The following is a 20,990-nucleotide window of genomic DNA, read 5'->3' as shown; positions in this document are numbered from 1 at the left end:
TAAAGTGTAATTCTGTTTTCATGTTTAAAGATAATTAAAATCAACTTTTATTTAAGTACCTATTTGTCTGGGTTTTGGGGTCATCTGGGCTTGTAACATTTTGCAATTGAAGAGGAAACTTGAAGTTCATTGTGATTCTTAATGGGATAGTTTGCTTTTGAGCTATGCTCATTTATGAATTTAGGACTAATTTTTGTGGTTTAATCGCTGCTCAGACTGATTTAAGATTCTGTTTAATTTTTCTTTTGCATAGTTTTAAAACTTAGTTATTTGAACTCATTTCAAATAAAACTTTCCTGTTTAAAGATGCAACTTTTGTTGCAAAGGAGGTTTTACTATGTGCAGTACTCCCATATTTTAGTGAAATAAAATTGAGACGTGAGTGCTCATTTTCATGAATTTTGCCCTAAAGCATATTTTGCGGCACAATTCTGCTGGAGGAAGTCAGCAGGTTAATATCAGTGAGAGGAGAAAAAAAGTAGTTGTTTTGGGCCAGAACACTTCAGCAAAACTGACCTTTTCTTCATTGACCTTTTTTCAACTCCCAAATTTGCCCTTTGATATTATTTAAAACTGCTAATACCTGGATAGGAGAAAAGCACTGGTTATGGAGTGGGCATGAACTTGGTGATATCAGGAGCAGGATTGTAAATAGTATCCCTATTTCGTATTCCCAATTCAAATATTTTCAGAGTGAAACATGAAAGTCTGCAGACACTGATTGCAGTTAAAACGCAGAAGTATTGGAGGAACTCAGCAGATCTCTTGACATCTGTGGGAGATTTAAAAAAAATCAATGTTTTAGGGCCTTCATCAAGGTATGGCAGGCAGGTGCCAGAATTAAAAGGCTGGGAGAAGTAAAGTAGGGGAAGAGCACAGACCAACAGACAAAAGGTGTTAATTGGATATGGATAAGACAGGTGAGAATTGATTTGTGGAGGGGCTGTTGGCTCTATATTGCAGAGCTGGGGGGAAAGGAAACAGGAGAGAGAGAAAGAATATGAGGTATAATTCCTCCACTTTGTGGTTGGTTTCAGTCTATTAGTCCATGAGACCATGGACAGTCATCTCAGTTAGGGAATGGAGCATGGAATTCAAATGAGTGGGCACTGGGAGATCCCTGCTATTGTGGTAGTCAGAGCCGAGGTGCTCCACGAAATGATCTCCCAGTCTGTGTCCAACATCTCTGGTGTAGAGGAGACCACACTGGGAGCACTGGATAGAGTAGATGACCCCTACAGATTCACAAGTGGTTGATGACGAGAGGGAGATTTGTGGGAAGGAAAGAGTGGATGAGAGAGCAGTCCCTGATTATTTCTCTCGATTCCTCTGTCTCTGTAATATGTGCTACCAGAACAAGGTCTTCCATGCCAGATCATTTGAGATGTCCTCCTTCAAAAAGAGACTGGATGTAGACTGGGAGATCACTTCGTTGAGTGCCTTGGCACTGTCCACTACAATAGCGTGGATCTCCCAGTGGCCACCCATTTCAATTCCCTTGTTGAATGGCTGTCCATGGTCTCATGCACTGCCAGACTGAGACCACCTACAAATAGGATGAACAACACTTTGTATTCTATCAAGGCACCCTCCATCTGGATGACATTAACATCAACCTTGTTTCTGTTAGCTCCCCCTCATCTGTCCCAATATTTCCTCTAATCAGGCTCTGTCTCTTTCTTTTACCCCTGTCTGCTTTCTCCCAGCCAATTCATCCCCTCCCCTAATCATAATTTTCCCTCTCTTCTGTCCATATCCATTAACCCCTTTTGTTTGTTGGTCTGTGCTCCTTCCATGCCTTTCTTTACTTCTCCCTAGCCTTTTAATTCAGGCAACTGCCTGCATACCTTGAAGAGGGGCTTGGGCTTGTGCTCGAAATATCGATTGTATTTACCTCCTCTATATGCTGCGAGATCTGCTGAGTTCCTTGAGCACTTCTGTGTTTTTACAGATATTTTCGAAGCTGATTGTTGCAGTACTTTGTGCTGATGACCAAAGTTGCCAGCGATAAGGACCCATGAAATTAAAACCTGGTAACAGAAATTATTTCTCATGTGCATATTCCAAGTCTAATATGCAATAAACAATGGACTAAGGATATTTGAATTTTTTTAAGGGAAGTGTATTGTCTGAAGGGAAAATGTGAAATTCAAGGACACCAGGTGATTGTAATGCCACAGCTATTGAGGTTAGCTAAATCGGTTAATTCAGCATTGGACTGGAACTGATTGTCTCCACTATCTGGTCTTGATGTTTAACTAGCAAAACAATGCATGAACTGAATCATTAAAAAAATTTTTTTTAAGGCGTGACACTTGAATATGAAGTTGCCAGAATGGTGGGTAATTGGAGACTGGGTAAATTGAAGCAACAAAGAACCACAAAGCAAGCAATAAAGAAAGAGAAGATCATGAAAGTAAATTAGCACCAAATTTAAAACAGTGAACAATAGATTTTATAATTCTATAAAGTAGAAAAAGTGGCTAAATGTCATGTAAATCTCTTGGAAAATGTGAAGGGGAAATTAATATTCAATAATACTGGGTAATGCAGAAATGACTGAGACCTTGAACAACTATTTTGTTTTAGTCTTCACTGTGGAAGAAATGTCTAAGTGATGGATGAGAAGAAATGCTAAGGATGTTATTGGATGTGAGGACGTTAATTCAATCAGTTACTAAAGAGGTAGTGCTGATTAAGGTAGAGAAGTCACTTGGTCATGTGGAATACATCCCAGAGTACTGAAAGAAATGATGGAATTTACATTTCATTTGTTAATGCCAATTTACCAAAATTCTCTGTTACTGGGTCAGATTTGGGAGACTGCAGATGTCATACCACTGTTTAAAAGATGTAGAGAAAAGTCATGTATCTAAGTGCCAGTTAGTTTAATATCTGTAGTCGGGGAAATGCCTGAAGTTATTGTTAAAGAAGAAATAATGAAACTTCTGGATATAAATTGTTCCAGGGATGCAGGAAGGACAGGTCATATTTTACAAACTTACTGGACTTCTTTGAGGATACAGGTACACAATCCTTTATCCAGAACCCTTGGGGGACAGTATGTTCTGAATTTCGGATTTTTCCAGATTTCAGAACAAAGCCAGCTGCCCCAGATTTAAGCCTACCCGAATTGTGTTGCCGTATCCACCCCCTTCCAGTCGCACTGGCGTCTCTCTCTCCCCCTCGCCCACCCAACTCACGCTGCCGCCTCGCTGCCCGCCCGAGTCGCGCTGCCGCCTCGCTGCCCGCCCGAGTCGCGCTGCCGCCTCGCTGCCCGCCCGAGTCGCGCTGCCGCCTCGCTGCCCGCCCGAGTCGCGCTGCCGCCTCGCTGCCCGCCCGAGTCGCGCTGCCGCCTCGCTGCCCGCCCGAGTCGCGCTGCCGCCTCGCTGCCCGCCCGAGTCGCGCTGCCGCCTCGCTGCCCGCCCGAGTCGCGCTGCCGCCTCGCTGCCCGCCCGAGTCGCGCTGCCGCCTCGCTGCCCGCCCGAGTCGCGCTGCCGCCTCGCTGCCCGCCCGAGTCGCGCTGCCGCCTCGCTGCCCGCCCGAGTCGCGCTGCCGCCTCGCTGCCCGCCCGAGTCGCGCTGCCGCCTCGCTGCCCGCCCGAGTCGCGCTGCCGCCTCGCTGCCCGCCCGAGTCGCGCTGCCGCCTCGCTGCCCGCCCGAGTCGCGCTGCCGCCTCGCTGCCCGCCCGAGTCGCGCTGCCGCCTCGCTGCCCGCCCGAGTCGCGCTGCCGCCTCGCTGCCCGCCCGAGTCGCGCTGCCGCCTCGCTGCCCGCCCGAGTCGCGCTGCCGCCTCGCTGCCCGCCCGAGTCGCGCTGCCGCCTCGCTGCCCGCCCGAGTCGCGCTGCCGCCTCGCTGCCCGCCCGAGTCGCGCTGCCGCCTCGCTGCCCGCCCGAGTCGCGCTGCCGCCTCGCTGCCCGCCCGAGTCGCGCTGCCGTGTCTCTCCCCGCCCGCCCGAGTCGCGCTGCCGTGTCTCTCCCCGCCCGCCCGAGTCGCGCTGCCGTGTCTCTCCCCGCCCGCCCGAGTCGCGCTGCCGTGTCTCTCCCCGCCCGCCCGAGTCGCGCTGCCGTGTCTCTCCCCGCCCGCCCGATCGCGCTGCCGTGTCTCTCCCCGCCCGCCCGAGTCGCGCTGCCGTGTCTCTCCCCGCCCGCCCGAGTCGCGCTGCCGTGTCTCTCCCCGCCCGCCCGAGTCGCGCTGCCGTGTCTCTCCCCGCCCGCCCGAGTCGCGCTGCCGTGTCTCTCCCCGCCCGCCCGAGTCGCGCTGCCGTGTCTCTCCCCGCCCGCCCGAGTCGCGCTGCCGTGTCTCTCCCCGCCCGCCCGAGTCGCGCTGCCGTGTCTCTCCCCGCCCGCCCGAGTCGCGCTGCCGTGTCTCTCCCCGCCCGCCCGAGTCGCGCTGCCGTGTCTCTCCCCGCCCGCCCGAGTCGCGCTGCCGTGTCTCTCCCCGCCCGCCCGAGTCGCGCTGCCGTGTCTCTCCCCGCCCGCCCGAGTCGCGCTGCCGTGTCTCTCCCCGCCCGCCCGAGTCGCGCTGCCGTGTCTCTCCCCGCCCGCCCGAGTCGCGCTGCCGTGTCTCTCCCCGCCCGCCCGAGTCGCGCTGCCGTGTCTCTCCCCGCCCAGTTGGTGTGGATTAGCAAGAACATCTTCACAATCTCCATCAGCACAAGAGCACAACAGGGTTGTGCACATATCTCCCTGCTGTAGTCACTTTGCACTTGTAACTGTATGGCACTGCACAACTCCAACAGCATGCAAAAATTTACTGATGATACCTCCATAGTAGCTTTATGAAAGGGCGTGATGAGTCAGCATATAGAAGGGAAATTAAAAACTTGGCTAACAGTGCACTAACAGCAACCTCTCACTCAATATCCCCCAAACCAGTAGATTGTAGACTTTAGGAAAGAAAAAACAGGTTTGGTCCAGTGATCCTTAGGGGATCAGAGGTGGAGAGGGTGAGCTAGCTTGGAGGATCTTTCCTGTACCCATCATATTAATGTCATCATGAAGAAAGCACATCGGTGCCTCCACTTCCTCAGGTGTTTGCAGAGGTTTGGTCTGTCGTCGGAAACCCTGGTAAACTTCTACAGAAGTGTAGTGGAAAATCTACTGACCGACTGCATCACAGCATGGCATGGGGATACCAATACCTCTGAGCGAAAAGTCTTATAAAAGATAGTGGACATAGGCCAGTGCATCATAGGCAAAACTCTTCCCACCATTGAGAACATCTTATATGGAATGCTGCTGTTGGAGAGCAGTGGCAATTATCAAGTATTTGCACTGTACTCGCTGCTGCTATCAGGAAGGAGGTAAGGGTGCCACGGGACTCGTACCCCTCAACCATCAGATTCCTGAACAAAGTTTGAGCATGCTGATCCAAGGCATGGAGACAAAACAGTTTTCCATTGATAGGATTGATAATTAAAAAAAAGCTAATTATTTAGTTGTTAGTATTGAGCCTTTGAACATAATCTTGATTAAAATCTGGAATTAGTGAAATCTTGAAAGTTTTATGCACAAAATAACCTCCCAGCTTGGTAAAGGCTTGTCACTTTTAATTCATAGTTTAAAAAAAATAGTTGATTCTTTCTATCTACAGTATTGAATTGACTTTTATTTGAAGCTGTGACTACTTAGTTCATTAGGCAGTAAAATCCATGAATTTTAATTTGGATAATTAAATATTCTCATTAAAATGTTTTTTATATAATTGAATGCTTTTATAATTTCATTTCCAAACGATGTCTGGCAGAATGTAAAAAGAAGTTGGTGGTTATTTATTAATATTGTTAATTTCTTACTTTAATTTTTTAGATGACTAAGATTAAATTTAGAAATTTGAGAAGACAGCTAATATCTTTGGCTTTATCCTTCCATTAGCTAAGGGTTTTACCACAACTAATTGCAGTTGAAGCTGTTTCTAAAGGTCTTGTACAGAGGGAATTCGATGGAATTCTTGAATTCCAACTGTATATACAGATTCATTGCTCAATATCATGTGCTCGGAAGCAGTTCATAATATGGACACACACATTGAACCACCTATGTTAAAATAATTCTGCATATTAAGCCGCAGCAGTTGTTTGATATGGAGATTTTGCCCTAACCTTTTAGGAAAGGTTGCCTTTGCTTAATTTTTGACATCCAGGTATAGAGCCTCTATATTAAAAGTGTGGGGAGAGATGCAGCATTACATTGAAGATGTCCCACAGCCTTCATACGAGGCAAAGGTTTCTAACTTGTGTTTTGGGCAGGGAAAAATGATAATACTTGAAGTGTAAGATGCTGTTGGAGATGGACTGAAAGCACCAATTTTAAACCCTTCTTAGTTTGGGCTCATTGATTATCAATTATAATGAAATCTTTAACCTGCCCTTCAGAAAGGAATTCAGCCAGGGAATCCTTTGTTTTTATGTTGGATTATATATAGTACAAGAGCAATATTTTAAAGAATTTATTATAAAGACCAACAACTTTTAAAAATGACGTTCTATTGCATCTTGAAACATTGATTTTTTTTTCCCCCAATTTTTGCTTGGTTTCCATTTGGAGGCAGATTTGACTCTTCGTGATATTGTCATTACAGAGCTAAACTTGTATGATGTAAGTAACTATAATATTGAAATGTCGAAATTGTCCCAAATTTTCTCCAGTATATTTGAGAATATTTTAAAAATATGCTATGAAATGGAATATTGATGGAGGTGTTATTCTACTTGTTGGCCTTGTAATCAGAGTAAATGTACTGATACTGTAAATCTAACTAATGAGCAGAGCAGGATTAGACAAACGTACAGCATATCAACAGGCCATTTCAACCCACGAGCCTGGACTCCCCTATTACACCCAATTGATCTCCAATCCTGGTACATTTTGAACGGTGGGAAGAAACTGGAACTCCCCGGGGAAAACCCACGCAGACACAGGGAGGACGCACAAACTCCTTACCGATAGCATGGGTTTCGAACCCCAGTCCCAATTGCTTGCTCTGTAATACTAACTGCAATGCTAACAGTGCCGCCCAAAACTTTTTTCCCCCAAAGGATAAGTTCTAACAAAAACTTATTTTAAAATTGATACTTGTTGGTGGGATCATGTGTTGCATTCACATTTTGAATTTAATTGCTCATTAGCATATGTACTGAGATACAGTGAAGATGTTTGTATTGTATACTATCTAGACAGGCCAAAATATATGTAGAACAACAGGTAGTGTAAGAATAAAATTAAATGTGCAGGGGATAATTTTAGAATAAAACTGCAGGATAAAGAGAAACATACAGTTAAACATGGCAAGGTATAATCTTTTTAGACTGTTCAAGAGGTTGAAAACAGCAGAAAAGAACTGTCTGAATCTGGAAATGCGGGTTTTCACACTCTTGTATCTTCTGCCTGATGGGATGGGGGAGAAGATGATGACTGGAGAGGCATGTGTCCTTTAATATGTTGATTCTCTTCCCAAGGCTGTGGGAGGCATAGATGGAGAGTGGAGGGGAGGTTGGTTTGCATGATAGTCTGAGTTTCTTGCAGTCTTTGGCAGAATAGTTCACATACCAAGCTGTATGGAACCGGACAGAATGAGGGACAGGCTAAAATTCCTTAGGCTTCTGAAGAAGTATGTGTTCTCTTGGCTGTAGCATCAAGGTGTTGATGTTGATCAAGGTTGGTGATATTTGTGTTTCCACCATCTCAGTTCAACACTATTGATATAGACAGTGGCATGTTTTACTCCCCATTTCCTGAAGTCGATGACCAGTTCCTTTGTCTTTTAAACATTGAAGTAGAGGTTATTGACCTTGGTTACCATCTAAATCACCCTATGTTTCTGTTTGGCTGCCTTCAGGAACATGTAGATGTGCATGTCAGTTCTCTGTTACTCTAACTTCATGACATTTTAATCATTTTTTTTTGTGCTTTGTTTGCTCTATACAATACAGGTCAGTTTGAATTTACTTGCCATTTTTATGTTTACCAAATAGGTTTGTCCTGCATGTTTGAACTTCATTGTCAACTATGATACCAACATTGTAACCACCAGCAAACATTTGTTCATGGTCCTTGCATTTAATTGTTCATACCTGTTAGGTGTGAGGTAATGCACTTTGGGAAGTCAAATTCTGGTAGGACATCTAGAGTAAATGGCAGGGTCCTTGAAAGCATTGGTGTTCAGAGAAACATTTGAATATAAGTCAATTGCTCCCTGAAATTGGCAGAGCAGATGAATAAGGTGTTATAAAAGCCATTTGATAAGCTTGCCTTAATAGGTCATTGACTTGGGAAGTACATTGTTTAGATCATAATGAATCTTGTGCATGTTAGACTACTATTCAGCTCTGCCTTCAGTACCATAACCCTCAGCAAACTCATTTCTATCATGTGCCACATCTCTCCCTCCCTGCCTGAAACTGGATCCTAGACTACCTGCATAACTTCTTTTGTTTGATGAAGATGGCAACACTGCTACAGCTGCGCTAATTGTGGATGTGGGAGTTGAGGAGATGTGTCTTCCAATGCTCCTGTGTTGGGTCCTGTTGCCTGGCCATCATATCTAACAGTCCTTTACAGGTTTAAACTGCCTGTAGAGCAGCGTTTTTCTTTACATAGGAGAATTCATAAAGGGCTGCCTCAGACTTGGCAATCCGTACCACAAGGTTTGTGGGCTGCAGACTCCAGAGAAACAGGGGACTAGCATGTGTCACCAGAGTGGGAGAAATGTGGGAGATGTTCCTGAAGGTTTGGTGACCACAGCAGTGGACCAGTGCAGGGAAGGGTGGCTGAAGGCCCAATACCCAGTTGGAGACAGGTTTGTGGGAACCTGGTGTCAGGGCCAGCATTCCTGAGGCTGCCAATGGCAAGCAGGGCTCCCAAAGGGTCTCAGATGTTTACACCCTTCCTAATCATATTGGGGTTTGGAACCAAGGTGTCTGGAGTTTGTTTCATTGATGGAATGGAAGAGAGGTCATAGTGCAGCTATGAAAGTTATTGGAATGCTGGAGGCAGTGGTGTTGGAGAAAGAAGCAAGATCTATGGACATGATGTTGCTGAAGGGACTCTCTTTTGCTCTCTTCTAGGTAAGAGTTTTGTACTAGTGTGCATTTATGGGCAAACAAAAGTAAACAAGTTTAGTGTGTGTGACAATAAAAAAAACCTTGAACCTTACCTGAGCAAAATCAGTGAGGATAGGGAACAGCATCTCCTCTATGACCACACTCAACACTGGATCTCCTAAAGGATGTATACTCAGTTCCTTATTATGCTCTTTCCACATCCATAACTGAGCAGACAAATACGCTTCCAAGTCCATCTTCAAATTTCCCAAAATACCACACCAGTAGGCTGGATATCAAATAACGAGATGAAATACAGGAAAGACTTAAATTCTCATTGCATGGTGCCAAGATGACCTTTCTCTTAATGCCAGTCAGATGAAGGAGGAAATCATTTACTTTTGGAGAGGCAGAAGAGACTACACCCCTGTCCACATTAATGGCACTGAATTGAAAATAAATGGATTAAGGTTCTTAGGAATGAACATGTCCAGCTACTTGACTTGGTACAAGTATATTGATATGATGGTCAAAAATGTGCCACAGCTTCTTTACTTTCTCAGAATACGAAGGAAGTTCCCTTCCTTGTTCAACAATTTCTAGAAGTACACCGTCGGAAGCTTATTTGATAGATAAAACACAGCGTGGGACAGGAGTTGCTTTCAATCAAAAGATATTGAATACAGATCAGAACATAATACAAACTTCCCTCCACCACATGCACTCCATCTACAACTCCATCTACGTATTCCATTGCCCAGGAAAGGCCATCAACACACTGGACACATTCTCTTCCCCCTCTTCCATCAGGGAGAAGGCTCAAGATTGTGAAAACAAACGCACATTAACAGGCTTAGACAGGTTTTCTTTTCTTCCCAGACTCCATTGGGCTCCTGAATCATGTGCTATCATGTTCCCCTTGCTTGGTGGTGATTGATCTTCATTTTCATTGTAATCTGATACTCTGTATATTGTTATCTGTACAATGCTGTGTAAATCTTAGAAAAAAAAGAGTCGTTTTGCAGAAGAATCCTTGCTGTATGAGGTATTTTGTGACAAATGGACTAAAACACCTCACAATTATCAGAATTAAACACCATCTGCTGTTCCTCAGTCTTATTCAATTTATCAAGATTCCATTGTAATCTTAGATAACCTTCTTTATTATCCAGTGTGCCAAAAATAGTTTAATTTACAAATTCACTTAATGTGCCACCAACATTTTCATTTAGATCATTTAGATGTAAAACAACAGTGAACCCAGCACTGACTCTCAGGCAATATATACACATAGCCTTCAGTCTGAAAAACTTACCAAGCAATTTTGTGACCAGTGGCCAGTTTGCCCTGAATTCCATGCAATCTCTCTTGTCAAACCAGCCAACCTGTAAAATCCATGTCGACAAAATCTACTGCCCTGCTCTTTTTGGTCACCACATCAAAAAAATCTTGCTCAAATTTGAGAGCTATAATTTCCCATCACAAAACCATATTAACTCTTCTGGATCGGTCCTTGCCTTTCTAAATTCCTTTGGAGCCCATCTATCAGAACCCCTTCCAATAACTTACCCACCACTCATATCGCACTCCGCCAGGGGAATTGCTTCTGTTCTCCGCAACCAGGCTCAGCACAAAAGACTTCCCAATGTAATGACCTGCCATGTGGAACCTTTAGATTTCGAATGTTTTTTAAGACTTGAGAATAATATATTTAAGAAACCAACGATGATTCAAGGTAACATGGCAATCTAAATTTGAGGAATTATGTGAACTAATCAGAATGAGTTCTGTGAAATATGTATGCGGAACAATACCAGCAAAAAATAAATATAGGTACATCTAAATTATTATGGATGAGACTGTAACATATAATTTGAATTAATGATAAGCTGTCTGCTACGAAGAAACACACACACACACACACACACACACACACACACACACACACACATACACACACAATTGCAGTGTGGGAGGTTAAGCTCTGCTTTATTGAGGCTGGAGATGCTCCTTTTATGCTGTTGGAGTTTTCACCGTTTGGTTGATTAGCTGACGTCAGCTGTATGAATAACAAAAACGGGATTCTCGCTCACGGGAACATTCTTGCATATGAACGCCCTTCTTCTCCAGCCTGGTGTTGCTCTGTTAGCTGGACAGCCTGGCCAGCACCATTTTAGGGCTGCTGGTCTTGTACTGCACCAGCTTCCAGCTGCACCGGTTTGCTATGCTAGGGGTTGCGTTAGTGAGTTATGCCGCTGTTTATTACCGCGCACTGTGCCGGCCCGATCTCTGCGGATGCGGGCTGCCACATGACACCCCCCGAACCGATGCTACAGTTCATAGTGTCCGTGGATGCAATCCCCATTGTCTTTGGCAGTCTGCCTCTGTGTCGAGGTGCTGGCGTCTCCATGGATCCATGTGTGCCGGCTTGAGCCTGTTTGCGGTGAAAACCACGGGTTTGCTACCAATGTCCAGTTCAGAGGTTGCCCCATTGTTCCGGATGACTCTGAAGGAGCCTTCCTAGGGTTTCTGTAGCGGTGGACATTGTGGCCCTCTGCGCACGAAATTGTACTCACAGTCTTTGAGGTCTTTGGAGATGTTGAACTTGGCTTGCCTGTGTCTGGAGAGTGGTGTTGGAGCCAGGTTACCGACCTTTTCATGCGGCCTGTCCAGGAAGGTGGTGGTATCCTTCTGTTGACCTCTGGCTGGTGGGATGAAATCCATGAGTGGAGCTCTGTTGATGAGCTTGACGGAGGATGTGTGGAGGTCTTCTTTTGGTGCTGTATGAATGTCCAGCAGTGCCCACGGCAGTTTGTCCACCCAGTTGGGGGCCTTGAGATGCCTGTGGAAGCGCTCCACCATCTCAGTGGACTGCAGGTGGTATGCTGTTGCATGGTGTAGCTGAGCACCCCACAGGTTGGCAACGTCTGTCCACAGGCTGGAGGTGAATTGTGTGCCTCTGTCGGAGGTTATTGGTCAATCAAGGTGAAAAGTGGGCACATTACTTGACAGCTGCGGGGATGAACATGTGACAAAAGTTGATCATCCCCACGAACTCTTGTAGTCCTTTGGTCGTACTAGGCCTTGGGAAATTGCGGATGGCCTCCACCTTGCTTGGTAGTGGCGTGGCCCCGTCTTTGGTAATTCTCTGGCCCAGAAGTCACTTGTGTTTAGTCTGCACTGGCATTTGGCTAGGTTGATAGTGAGGCCGAACTCATGTAGGCGACTGTAGAGGTTTCGGAGGTGTTGCAGATGTTCCTGACAGGTTCTGCTTGCCACCAGGATGTCATCCAAGTAGACAAAGGTGCCATCCAATTCTCGGCCCACTGCATCCATCGGTCACTGGAAGGTCTGTGCCGCATTCTTGAGCCCAAATGACATCCTCAGGAACTTGAACAGCCTGAATGAGTGATGATGGCTGTCTTGGGGATGTTGTCAGGGTACATCTCGATTTGGTGGTAACCTCGCATCAGGTCCACTTTGTAGAAGAATGTTGCTCTATGCAGGTTTGCCGCAAAGTCCAAGATATGCAGCATGGGGTAACAATCCGGAGTGGTAGCCTCGTTGAGCTGGTGGTAGTCACCGCACGGTCTCCAGCCCCCAGATGTTTTAGGCACCGTGTGCAGGGGAGAAGCCCATGGACTGTCTGACCGCTAAACGATGCCTAACTCTTTGAGCTTATGGAACTCTTCCTTGGCCAGTCGTCTTGCCCTTGCGTGGAGCAGTGGACCCTTGGTAAGGATGTGATGCCTGACGCCCTATCGTGGCATCTCCACCATGAACTGAAGGGAAAGGATTGCCGGGAACTTGGCTAACACCTTGGAGAATTTGTTGTCCAAGCTGTGGACTGAGTCCAGGTGCAGTGCCGGAAGCCTGACGACACTCTTTGCGAAGGCTTGGAAGGTCTCCGTGTGTACGAATCTCTTGCCCTTAATGTCCACTAGGAGGTTATGGGTCCTCAGGAAGTCCGTCCAAGGAGTGGTTGTTCCACTGCAGCCATTGTGAAATCCCACGAGAAGTGACTGCTTCCGAACTGCAGCTCGGTCTTACGAGTGCCATAGGTCCGTATGCTGCTGTTGTTGGCACCCCTCAACGTGAGACCCGCTTGCCTGCGCCTAGTGTCCAACCCCGTCGGGGGCATCACACTGACCTCTGCTCCTGTATCCACCAAGAAACTTTCTGGACAGGCGGTCCCGTACATACAGGAGGCTCCCTCGATGGCCAGTTGCCATGACCATTACCGAATGCTGGTCTTGTCATTTCCCTGAAACTCTCAGGACAAGTGGCCTTGGTGCCCCATCTTTGGTGGTAGAGAAAGCATTTCCCTGCCGCTCCTTTCCCGGGCCTGCCTTGGTCTGATTGCGAAACTTCTTGACAAGCCCCATGGGAGCAGAGCACTTCTGTTTCTGCTTCCACAGAATGTCTGCCTGTGCTGCGACTTTCTGGAGGTCGCTGAAATCTGTGTCAGCCAGGAGCAGATGGATGTCCTCAAGCAGCTGCTCCAAGAACACCTGCTTGAACATGATGCCGGGTTCATGGACTCCCAGGAGGGCCAGCATCTTGTTCATGAGCGCTGACGGGGATCTCTCTCCTAGCCCATCCAGGTAGAGCAGCCGTACCCCACTCTCTCTCGCCGCGAGAGTCCGAAGATATCGGTTAATAGCTCTTTGAAGGCAGTGTGAGTGCCTTCTGATGGTGGCCTGTGGATGAAGTTAGCCACTATGTCTGCAGTCTCTGGATCCAGGGCACTGACCATGTGGTAGTACCATGTGGTCTCAGATGTGATGCTCTGAATCTAGAACTGAGCCTCAGACTGGTCGAACCACATGCCAGGTCGTCCTGTCCAGAAGGTCGGGAGCTTAAGGCCACTGCGCTGATCGCTGCTTCGTTATCCATCATTGGGTTTAGATTCTGTCTAAACCATCGGGCTCACCAATTGTAGCCGCCTGCTACGAAGAAACACATACACTCGCAGTGTAGGAGGTTAAGATCTGCTTTATTGAGGCTGGAAATTATCCTTTTATACTGTTGGATTTCCCGCGTTTGGTTGATTGGCTGACATCAGTTGCATGAATAACAAAAATGGGATTCCCACCCACGGGAATATTCTTGCATATGAATACCCTTCTTCCCCAGTCTGGTGTTGCTCTGTTAGCTGGGCAGCCTGGCCAGCGCCATTATAGGGCTGCTGGTCTTGTTCTACACCAGCTTCCAACTGCACTGGTTCGCTATGCTAGGGGTTGCGTTAGTGAGTTATGCCGCTATTTATTACCGTGTGTTGTGCCGGCCCAATCTCTGCAGTTGTGGGCTGCCACAAAACCTTAAAAAAATAGAGTGAAAATAACATATTTGAGTCAAATACTATATTGCCTGAAATATAGAGAACATGAATAGCAAACACAAGGGGACATCTGTATAAAATGAAGGGAGGAAAGATCAGGGAAGACATCAGAGATAAGTTTTTTTAAAACAGAGTTGTGGATGCCTGCAATGCATTGACAGGGGTGGTGGTGGAGGCTGAAACATTAAGGCATTTATTTAAGATATTCTTAGACAGGCACATGATTGAAATAAAAATAGAGGGTTATGAAGGAGGAAAGTTTTAGTATTTTTGGTAGGAAATCATAGGTTGACAAAACATGAAGGACCTGTACTGTGCTATAATGTTCTGTGTGACAGGTGATGTTACATTTTGCATGTAAACATTATTTTCAGGTCATTCCTACATCCTCTGTAGGATATGGGGCTATCAGTGACTGGAAAAGTTCAGAGAAGATCTAGTGTTGAAATTATTAATTCAGGAAATGCTGAAAAATGATTGACCGTTCCATTTTTTAAAAATAGTGACAAATGATGGCAAAGAAAGGTACATCTGAATGATTACTTCAAGCCAAATGGCAGAAGATCATAATGTACAATTTGATCGTGGTCTGATACCTTTGTCCAATTGTTTATGCAAGAGGCATGTTTCTGAGCTTAGTCTTACTACCTCTCTCATTTTTTACATTTTCCTTTATATTTTTTAAAAAGTTATCTCAGAGGCCAGATTTTTGATTTAGCCTGCTTTCTCAATTTTTTATAACCCATCTGATGCTCCATTTTATTCTAGCTGCTTTGTAAATTGCCTCAAGACACTTGTTCCACTGCAGCCATTGTGAATATTATTTATCTCGCTCTGATTTAATTTATTCATATACACACATACACACACATCTCTCTATCCCCCCCCCCCTCCCCTACACAATCCCTCCCACCCTCTTTCTGGCATCCTGATAAAACCAATAGAAAAGGGACCAGGAGAATGTAGAACACTCCACTCCCCGGGAATGAATGTTTTCAGTGGAAAAGCAATTAGTGTCCCAGTTAAAGGTGGTGCAATGGAAACGGCACAAATGGGCTTCCTATTCTGGGATTTTGCACAGCCAATTAAATGGGATGCCAGTGGAAAAGGGGCTGCTGCCTCTGTGTGTGTGTGTGTGTGTGTGTGTGTGTGTGTGTGTGTGTGTGTGTGTGTGTGTGTGTGTGTGTGTGTGTGTGTGTGTGTGTGTGTGTGTGTATGCATATCTCTCTCACACCACACCTCCCTCCCCCAAGCATCTGTCTTTGTCTCTCTCCTGCCTCTGTCTCACTCTCTCTGCCTTCGCCTGCCTCTGTCTCTCTCCCTGCTTTCGCCTGCCTCTGACTCTCTCCCTGCCTTCGCCTGCCTCCGTCCCTCTCCCTGCCTTCACCTGCCTCCGTCCCTCTCCCTGCCTTCGCCTGCCTCCGTCCCTCTCCCTGCCTTCGCCTGCCTCCGTCCCTCTCCCTGCCTTCGCCTGCCTCCGTCCCTCTCCCTGCCTTCGCCTGCCTCCGTCCCTCTCCCTGCCTTCGCCTGCCTCCGTCCCTCTCCCTGCCTTCGCCTGCCTCCGTCCCTCTCCCTGCCTTTGCCTGCCTCCGTCCCTCTCCCTGCCTTCGCCTGCCTCCGTCTCTCTCCCTGCCTTCGCATGCCTGTCTCTCTCCCTGCCTTCGCCTGCCTCCGTCTCACTCCCTGCCTTCTCCTGCCTCTGTCGGTCTCTCTGCCTTCACCTGCCTCTGTCTCTCTCTCTCTTCACCTCAGTCTCTCTCTCTCTCTCCGCCTCCCTCTCTCTCTCCGCCTCCCTCTCTCTCTCCGCCTCCCTCTCTCTCTCCGCCTCCCTCTCTCTCTCCGCCTCCCTCTCTCTCTCCGCCTCCCTCTCTCTCTCCGCCTCCCTCTCTCTCTCCGCCTCCCTCTCTCTCTCCGCCTCCCTCTCTCTCTCCGCCTCCCTCTCTCTCTCCGCCTCCCTCTCTCTCTCCGCCTCCCTCTCTCTCTCCGCCTCCCTCTCTCTCTCCGCCTCCCTCTCTCTCTCCGCCTCCCTCTCTCTCTCCGCCTCCCTCTCTCTCTCCGCCTCCCTCTCTCTCTCCGCCTCCCTCTCTCTCTCCGCCTCCCTCTCTCTCTCCGCCTCCCTCTCTCTCTCCGCCTCCCTCTCTCTCTCCGCCTCCCTCTCTCCGCCTCCCTCTCTCTCTCCGCCTCCCTCTCTCTCTCCGCCTCCCTCTCTCTCTCCGCCTCCCTCTCTCTCTCCGCCTCCCTCTCTCTCTCCGCCTCCCTCTCTCTCTCCGCCACCCTCTCTCTCTCCGCCTCCCTCTCTCTCTCCGCCTCCCTCTCTCTCTCCGCCTCCCTCTCTCTCTCCGCCTCCCTCTCTCTCTCCGCCTCCCTCTCTCTCTCCGCCTCCCTCTCTCTCTCCGCCTCCCTCTCTCTCTCCGCCTCCCTCTCTCTCTCCGCCTCCCTCTCTCTCTCCGCCTCCCTCTCTCTCTCCGCCTCCCTCTCTCTCCGCCTCCCTCTCTCTCTCCGCCTCCCTCTCTCTCTCCGCCTCCCTCTCTCTCTCCGCCTCCCTCTCTCTCTCCGCCTCCCTCTCTCTCTCCGCCTCCCTCTCTCTCTCCGCCTCCCTCTCTCTCCGCCTCCCTCTCTCTCCGCCTCCCTCTCTCTCCGCCTCCCTCTCTATCTCCGCCTCCCCCTCTCTCTCCGCCTCCCTCTCTCTCTCTCTCCGCCTCCCTCTCTCTCTCTCCGCCTCCCTCTCTCTCTCTCCGCCTCCCTCTCTCTCTCTCCGCCTCCCTCTCTCTCTCTCCGCCTCCCTCTCTCTCTCTCCGCCTCCCTCTCTCTCTCTCCGCCCCTCTCTCTCTCTCCGCCCCTCTCTCTCTCTCCGCCTCTCTCTCTCTCTCCGCCTCTCTCTCTCTCTCCGCCTCTCTCTCTCTCTCCGCCTCTCTCTCTCTCTCCGCCTCTCTCTCTCTCCGCCTCTCTCTCTCTCTCCGCCTCTCTCTCTCTCCGCCTCTCTCTCTCTCTCTCCGCCTCCCTCTCTCTCTCCGCCTCCCTCTCTCTCTCCGCCTCCCTCTCTCTCTCCGCCTCCCTCTCTCTCTCTCCGCCTCCCTCTCTCTCTCTCCGCCTCCCTCTCTCTCTCTCTCCGCCTCCCTCTCTCTCTCTCCGCCTCCCTCTCTCTCTCTCCGCCTCCCTCTCTCTCTCTCCGCCTCCCTCTCTCTCTCTCCGCCTCCCTCTCTCTCTCTCCGCCTCCCTCTCTCTCTCTCCGCCTCCCTCTCTCTCTCTCTCCGCCCCTCTCTCTCTCTCCTCCCCTCTCTCTCTCTCCGCCTCTCTCTCTCTCCGCCTCTCTCTCTCTCTCCGCCTCTCTCTCTCTCTCCGCCTCTCTCTCTCTCCGCCTCTCTCTCTCTCCGCCTCTCTCTCTCTCCGCCTCTCTCTCTCTCCGCCTCTCTCTCTCTCCGCCTCTCTCTCTCTCCGCCTCTCTCTCTCTCTCCGCCTCTCTCTCTCTCTCTCTCTCTCCGCCTCCCTCGCTCTCTCCGCCTCCCTCTCTCTCTCCGCCTCCCTCTTTCTCTCCGCCTCCCTCTCTCTCTCCGCCTCCCTCTCTCTCTCCGCCTCCCTCTCTCTCTCCGCCTCCCTCTCTCTCCGCCTCCCTCTCTCTCCGCCTCCCTCTCTCTCCGCCTCCCTCTCTATCTCCGCCTCCCCCTCTCTCTCCGCCTCCCTCTCTCTCTCTCTCCGCCTCCCTCTCTCTCTCTCCGCCTCCCTCTCTCTCTCTCCGCCTCCCTCTCTCTCTCTCCGCCTCCCTCTCTCTCTCTCCGCCTCCCTCTCTCTCTCTCCGCCTCCCTCTCTCTCTCTCCGCCTCCCTCTCTCTCTCTCCGCCTCCCTCTCTCTCTCTCCGCCCCTCTCTCTCTCTCCGCCCCTCTCTCTCTCTCCGCCCCTCTCTCTCTCTCCGCCCCTCTCTCTCTCTCCGCCTCTCTCTCTCTCTCCGCCTCTCTCTCTCTCTCCGCCTCTCTCTCTCTCCGCCTCTCTCTCTCTCCGCCTCTCTCTCTCTCTCCGCCTCTCTCTCTCTCTCCGCCTCTCTCTCTCTCCGCCTCTCTCTCTCTCTCTCTCCGCCTCCCTCTCTCTCTCCGCCTCCCTCTCTCTCTCCGCCTCCCTCTCTCTCTCCGCCTCCCTCTCTCTCTCCGCCTCCCTCTCTCTCTCCGCCTCCCTCTCTCTCTCCGCCTCCCTCTCTCTCTCTCCGCCTCCCTCTCTCTCTCTCTCCGCCTCCCTCTCTCTCTCTCCGCCTCCCTCTCTCTCTCTCCGCCTCCCTCTCTCTCTCTCCGCCTCCCTCTCTCTCTCTCCGCCTCCCTCTCTCTCTCTCCGCCTCCCTCTCTCTCTCTCCGCCTCCCTCTCTCTCTCGCCCCTCTCTCTCTCTCCGCCCCTCTCTCTCTCTCCGCCTCTCTCTCTCTCTCCGCCTCTCTCTCTCTCTCCGCCTCTCTCTCTCTCTCCGCCTCTCTCTCTCTCTCCGCCTCTCTCTCTCTCTCCGCCTCTCTCTCTCTCCGCCTCTCTCTCTCTCTCCGCCTCTCTCTCTCTCCGCCTCTCTCTCTCTCTCTCCGCCTCCCTCTCTCTCTCCGCCTCCCTCTCTCTCTCCGCCTCCCTCTCTCTCTCCGCCTCCCTCTCTCTCTCCGCCTCCCTCTCTCTCTCCGCCTCCCTCTCTCTCTCCGCCTCCCTCTCTCTCTCCGCCTCCCTCTCTCTCTCCGCCTCCCTCTCTCTCTCCGCCTCCCTCTCTCTCTCCGCCTCCCTCTCTCTCTCCGCCTCCCTCTCTCTCTCCGCCTCCCTCTCTCTCTCCGCCTCCCTCTCTCTCTCCGCCTCCCTCTCTCTCTCCGCCTCCCTCTCTCTCTCCGCCTCCCTCTCTCTCTCCGCCTCCCTCTCTCTCTCCGCCTCCCTCTCTCTCTCCGCCTCCCTCTCTCTCTCCGCCTCCCTCTCTCTCCGCCTCCCTCTCTCTCCGCCTCCCTCTCTCTCCGCCTCCCTCTCTCTCCGCCTCCCTCTCTCTCTCCGCCTCCCTCTCTCTCTCCGCCTCCCTCTCTCCGCCTCCCTCTCTCTCTCCGCCTCCCTCTCTCTCTCCGCCTCCCTCTCTCTCTCCGCCTCCCTCTCTCTCTCCGCCTCCCTCTCTCTCTCCGCCTCCCTCTCTCTCTCCGCCTCCCTCTCTCTCTCCGCCTCCCTCTCTCTCTCCGCCTCCCCCTCTCTCTCCGCCTCCCTCTCTCTCTCCGCCTCCCTCTCTCTCTCCGCCTCCCTCTCTCTCTCCGCCTCCCTCTCTCTCTCCGCCTCCCTCTCTCTCTCCGCCTCCCTCTCTCTCTCCGCCTCCCTCTCTCTCTCCGCCTCCCTCTCTCTCTCCGCCTCCCTCTCTCTCTCCGCCTCCCTCTCTCTCCGCCTCCCTCTCTCTCCGCCTCCCTCTCTCTCTCCGCCTCCCTCTCTCTCCGCCTCCCTCTCTCTCCGCCTCCCTCTCTCTCCGCCTCCCTCTCTCTCCGCCTCCCTCTCTATCTCCGCCTCCCTCTCTCTCTCCGCCTCCCTCTCTCTCTCCGCCTCCCTCTCTCTCTCCGCCTCCCTCTCTCTCTCCGCCTCCCTCTCTCTCTCTCCGCCTCCCTCTCTCTCTCTCCGCCTCCCTCTCTCTCTCTCCGCCTCCCTCTCTCTCTCTCCGCCTCCCTCTCTCTCTCTCCGCCTCCCTCTCTCTCTCTCCGCCTCCCTCTCTCTCTCTCCGCCTCCCTCTCTCTCTCTCCGCCTCCCTCTCTCTCTCCGCCTCCCTCTCTCTCCGCCTCCCTCTCTCTCTCTCCGCCTCCCTCTCTCTCCGCCTCCCTCTCTCTCCGCCTCCCTCTCTCTCTCTCCGCCTCCCTCTCTCTCTCTCCGCCTCCCTCTCTCTCTCTCCGCCTCCCTCTCTCTCTCTCCGCCTCCCTCTCTCTCTCCGCCTCCCTCTCTCTCTCTCCGCCTCTCTCTCTCTCCGCCTCCCTCTCTCTCCGCCTCCCTCTCTCTCTCCGCCTCCCTCTCTCTCTGCGCCTCCCTCTCTCTCTGCGCCTCCCTCTCTCTCTGCGCCTCCCTCTCTCTCTGCGCCTCCCTCTCTCTCTGCGCCTCCCTCTCTCTCTGCGCCTCCCTCTCTCTCTGCGCCTCCCTCTCTCTCTGCGCCTCCCTCTCTCTCTGCGCCTCCCTCTCTCTCTGCGCCTCCCTCTCTCTCTGCGCCTCCCTCTCTCTCTGCGCCTCCCTCTCTCTCTGCGCCTCCCTCTCTCTCTGCGCCTCCCTCTCTCTCTGCGCCTCCCTCTCTCTCTGCGCCTCCCTCTCTCTCTGCGCCTCCCTCTCTCTCTGCGCCTCCCTCTCTCTCTGCGCCTCCCTCTCTCTCTGCGCCTCCCTCTCTCTCTGCGCCTCCCTCTCTCTCTGCGCCTCCCTCTCTCTCTGCGCCTCCCTCTCTCTCTGCGCCTCCCTCTCTCTCTGCGCCTCCCTCTCTCTCTGCGCCTCCCTCTCTCTCTGCGCCTCCCTCTCTCTCTGCGCCTCCCTCTCTCTCTGCGCCTCCCTCTCTCTCTGCGCCTCCCTCTCTCTCTGCGCCTCCCTCTCTCTCTGCACTTTGTCGAGTAGTACTGTTTTTAATATTCATTTAATACATTATTTAGCATTAATTTCATTGT

The 20,990-nt window shown here is 50.9% G+C and overlaps 2 protein-coding genes across 6 annotated transcripts in view; one reads left to right on the top strand and one right to left on the bottom strand.

Moving 5' to 3' along the window:
- Positions 1 to 20,990, top strand: part of LOC138749625 (zinc finger protein 280C-like) — a 146,014-nt gene that overhangs the window by 3,010 nt on the left and 122,014 nt on the right. Inside the window, exon 2 of one of the 5 annotated variants that reach the window (XM_069911268.1) lies at positions 1,952 to 2,033. The exons of the other annotated variants lie outside the window; for them this stretch is intronic. The gene's annotated coding sequence lies outside the window, so the exon portion shown is untranslated. The remainder of the gene's footprint in view (positions 1 to 1,951; positions 2,034 to 20,990) is intronic. 5 annotated transcript variants of the gene reach the window in all.
- Positions 19,579 to 20,427, bottom strand: LOC138749304 (octapeptide-repeat protein T2-like; the record flags this gene model as incomplete). Its single annotated transcript, XM_069910523.1, has 3 exons — positions 19,579 to 20,006; positions 20,059 to 20,238; positions 20,283 to 20,427. Coding segments are annotated over 3 exons (753 nt in total), but the record flags the coding sequence as incomplete, so codon positions are not given.

The sequence above is a fragment of the Narcine bancroftii genome, chromosome 14 (genome assembly GCF_036971445.1).
Source record: "Narcine bancroftii isolate sNarBan1 chromosome 14, sNarBan1.hap1, whole genome shotgun sequence".
Taxonomy (NCBI): domain Eukaryota; kingdom Metazoa; phylum Chordata; class Chondrichthyes; order Torpediniformes; family Narcinidae; genus Narcine; species Narcine bancroftii.
Note: the sequence above shows the minus strand (reverse complement) of the source record. Positions and strands in the feature narration are given on the sequence as shown.